Genomic DNA, 3,243 nt, shown 5'->3' on the forward strand with positions numbered 1-3,243 from the left:
ATCAAAAAGCCTCTTCAACAAATTCACCACCTAAATAATAATTAGATTATGTATAATTATTAACTAATCTTATTAATAGACTTAAGATGTAAAGTACCCAAAACAAATCCCGCAAAACGCCACAAACAACCCCCAATCACACGGCCAAACCGGCGGTGGTTAACTCACTGGTCAACAGCCACCACGACTCGGTCAACGATCATGGTCAACGGTCATAATACGGGTCAAGGTCAAACGTAAATAATTGATATTAGATGATTAGATATCTTACCACAATTAATTATCACAAGGTGAAAAGCTCCGTCTTAAAGTTGTCTCACAAAAGCTCTCCTCACAATTGTATTTGAGTTTTAGAAGAAGAATAATTATAATTGTGAGGCATATGGTTGGTATTTATATAAGTTGGTAGGAGAAGTAGGAAGGTTCTAGGAAAGACTATTTAATAATAAAATAATGAAAATATCCTAAAGTATAAGTAACACCCAAACCAAATACCACCTTCCTTCCTTGGTCCCACCGTGGCCCACACGGCTCCCTCACACGGTCCAACCCGTGGTCCCCACTCCGTCTTATTTGCTTATTTTATTTTACGTCTTTTCTTTACGACTACAACTTATTATTTATTTATTCCACTTAATATTTATTCATCTTATTATTTATTTACGACTACTCACATAAATATAAATATAAACTATTAAATAAAATACGGAGTATTACAGTCTTCCCTCCTTAAAAATAACTTCGACCCGAAGTTCACCGCTTCTTACTACTCAACCAACCAAACAATTTATGATCGAACACATATATATGAATAACTACTAATATAAATGATCACAAATTAACACGGTGTTATATCCTACCCCCGTAAAAAAAAAGAGTTACGTCCTCGTAACTAACATACCTTATTCAAACAAATGAGGATACTTCTCTTTCATCTCATCTTCAACTTCCCATGTAGCTTCCTCGACATTATGATTAGATCATAAAACTTTCACCAAAACAACCTCACTATTTCTAGTTTTCCGCACCTTTCTGTCTGAAATCTCCTTAGCCACCTCCTCATAAGACAAATTCTCATCCAATTCGACTGTCTCAAGTTCTAACACATGAGTAGGATCACTCACATACTTCATTAATTGTGAAACATGAAAAACATTATGAACTCTTGCCAAAGCTGGTGGAAGTGCAAGACGATATGCCACTTCACCAATTCTATCTAAAATCTCATAAGGTCCAATGTACTTCTGACTCAACTTTCCTCTCTTACCAAATCTCATCACCCCCTTCATTGGGGATACTTTTAACAACACTTTGTCTCCTACGGCAAACTCAATCTCACTCCTCTTCAGGTCTGCATAACTCTTTTGTCGATCTTGTGCAGCTCTCATCTTTTCTCTAATCACATGCACTTTCTTAATCATCTCCTGAATCAATTCAAGACCCAATGTCACAGATTCAGTGACATCGTCCCAACAAACTGGACTCCTACACTTTCTCCCATACAAAGCTTCAAATGGTGACATACCAATACTAGCATGATAACAGTATTGTTATAAGAAAATTATATTAAATCCAACCTCTCTTCCCATGATCCTCCAAACTCCAAAACACAAGCTCTCAACATGTCCTCTAAAGTCTGAATAGTTCTCTCCGTCTGTTCATCAGTAGCTGGATGAAATGTAGTGCTCATTTTTAAAGTCGCACCCATACACTCCTGTAATTCTTGCCAAAACTTAGAAATAAACCTCGAATCACAGTTAGAAATAATATCCTTAGGAATTCCGTGTAACCTCACAATATTCTTAACATATGCTCTAGCTAACTCAGCCTTACTCCCGGTACCCTTCATTGGAATAAAGTGTGTTGTCTTTGTCAAACGATCTACTATCACCCAAATCATATTATTCCCTTTTTGAGTACGAGGCAAACCAACGATAAAATCCATAGAAATACTCTCCCACTTCCATTCAGGTACATCCAAAGATTGTACTTTCCCTTGTGGTCTCTTATGCTCACCTTTCACCCTTTGGCAAACCAAACATCTAGAAACAAACTCAGCAACTTCCTTTTTCATTTCTGGCCACCAAAACGTCTTCTATAAATTTTTATATAACGTATCCCCTCCAGGATGCACATAATCTTTCTTTTCAATTCCTCGTCATCAGGTACACACCACCTTTTATCGAATCTCAAACCACCATCTTCCCCTATAAGAAATCGTGACGGCACGCCTTCCTCTATGGCCGCACACCACTTGTCCAACTTTGGGTCTCCTTTCTGCTTTTCTCGGATTTCCGCATACAGTTATGGTTCAACCGTCAAATGTCCAACTGAATCCCCTTTCCTTATCACACAAATTCCCATTTCTCTTAATTCATCTTGCAACTTAACCCGCGACATAGCTAAACACAAAGCATGAACCGACTTCCTAATCAAAGCATCTGCTGCTACATTAGCTTTTCCCTCATGGTAAATTATCTCCATATCATAATCTCCAATCAATTCTATCCACCTCCTTTGTCTCATATTAAGCTCCTTCTAAGTGTAAATATACTTAAGGCTCTTATGATCAGAAAATACCTTAAAAGTAGCTCCATATAAATAATGCCTCCACAACTTAAGAGCAAACACGACCGCCCCTAACTCCAGATCGTGCGTTGGATAATTCTCTTCATATGGTCTCAATTGTCTTGAAGCATAAGTGATTACTTTCCCTCTTTGCATCAACACACATCCCAATCCATTGTTCGAAGCATCAGTATATACCTATAAATCCTTACTTCCCTCTGGTAAAGCTAATATAGGTGTTGTGGTCAAACGCTCCTTCAAGGTTAGAAAAGCCATTTCACAACTCTCGTCCCACTTAAACCTATTCTCCTTCCTCATTAACGTAGTCAAAGGCTTAGCTAACTTAGAGAAATCCTTCACAAACCCTCTGCAATAGCTAACCAATCCCAGAAAACTTCGCACATCCGCCACGTTCCTTGGTCTCTCCCAATTAGACACTGCTTCTATCTTACCTGGATCAACTGACACTCCCTCCTTTGACACTACATTTCCCAAAAATGCTACTTTATCCAGCCAGAACTCACACTTACTCAACTTAGCGTATAAATCATTCTCCCTCATGGTTTGCAAAATAATTCTTAAATGCTTCTCATGCTCCTCCTTATTCTTAGAGTACACCAATATGTCATCAATAAAGACTACTACAAACTTATCAAGATAAGGACTAAACACTCT

The 3,243-nt window shown here is 38.0% G+C and overlaps 1 protein-coding gene across 1 annotated transcript; it reads right to left on the bottom strand.

Annotated features, from left to right (window-relative positions):
• Window positions 1–980: 980 nt before the first annotated feature.
• Window positions 981–1,537, bottom strand: LOC141637317 (uncharacterized). The gene is made up of 3 exons (XM_074446875.1): window positions 1,526–1,537; window positions 1,170–1,424; window positions 981–1,127 (listed from the first exon to the last, which is right to left on the bottom strand). Exons 1-3 carry the CDS (start codon window positions 1,535–1,537, stop codon window positions 981–983), a joined length of 414 nt encoding a protein of 137 aa, XP_074302976.1.
• Window positions 1,538–3,243: the final 1,706 nt, after the last annotated feature.

The sequence above is a fragment of the Silene latifolia genome, unplaced genomic scaffold, assembly GCF_048544455.1.
Source record: "Silene latifolia isolate original U9 population unplaced genomic scaffold, ASM4854445v1 chrun_scaffold_16, whole genome shotgun sequence".
Lineage (NCBI taxonomy): Eukaryota > Viridiplantae > Streptophyta > Magnoliopsida > Caryophyllales > Caryophyllaceae > Silene > Silene latifolia.

What these genes read in the sequence shown, in the direction of transcription:
- LOC141637317 (XM_074446875.1), bottom strand. An exon ending in TTGCACTTCCACCAGCTTTG is followed by an intron (nt 1,128 to 1,169) that starts GCAAGAGTTCAT and finishes CAATTAATGAAG; the next exon opens with TATGTGAGTGATCCTACTCA.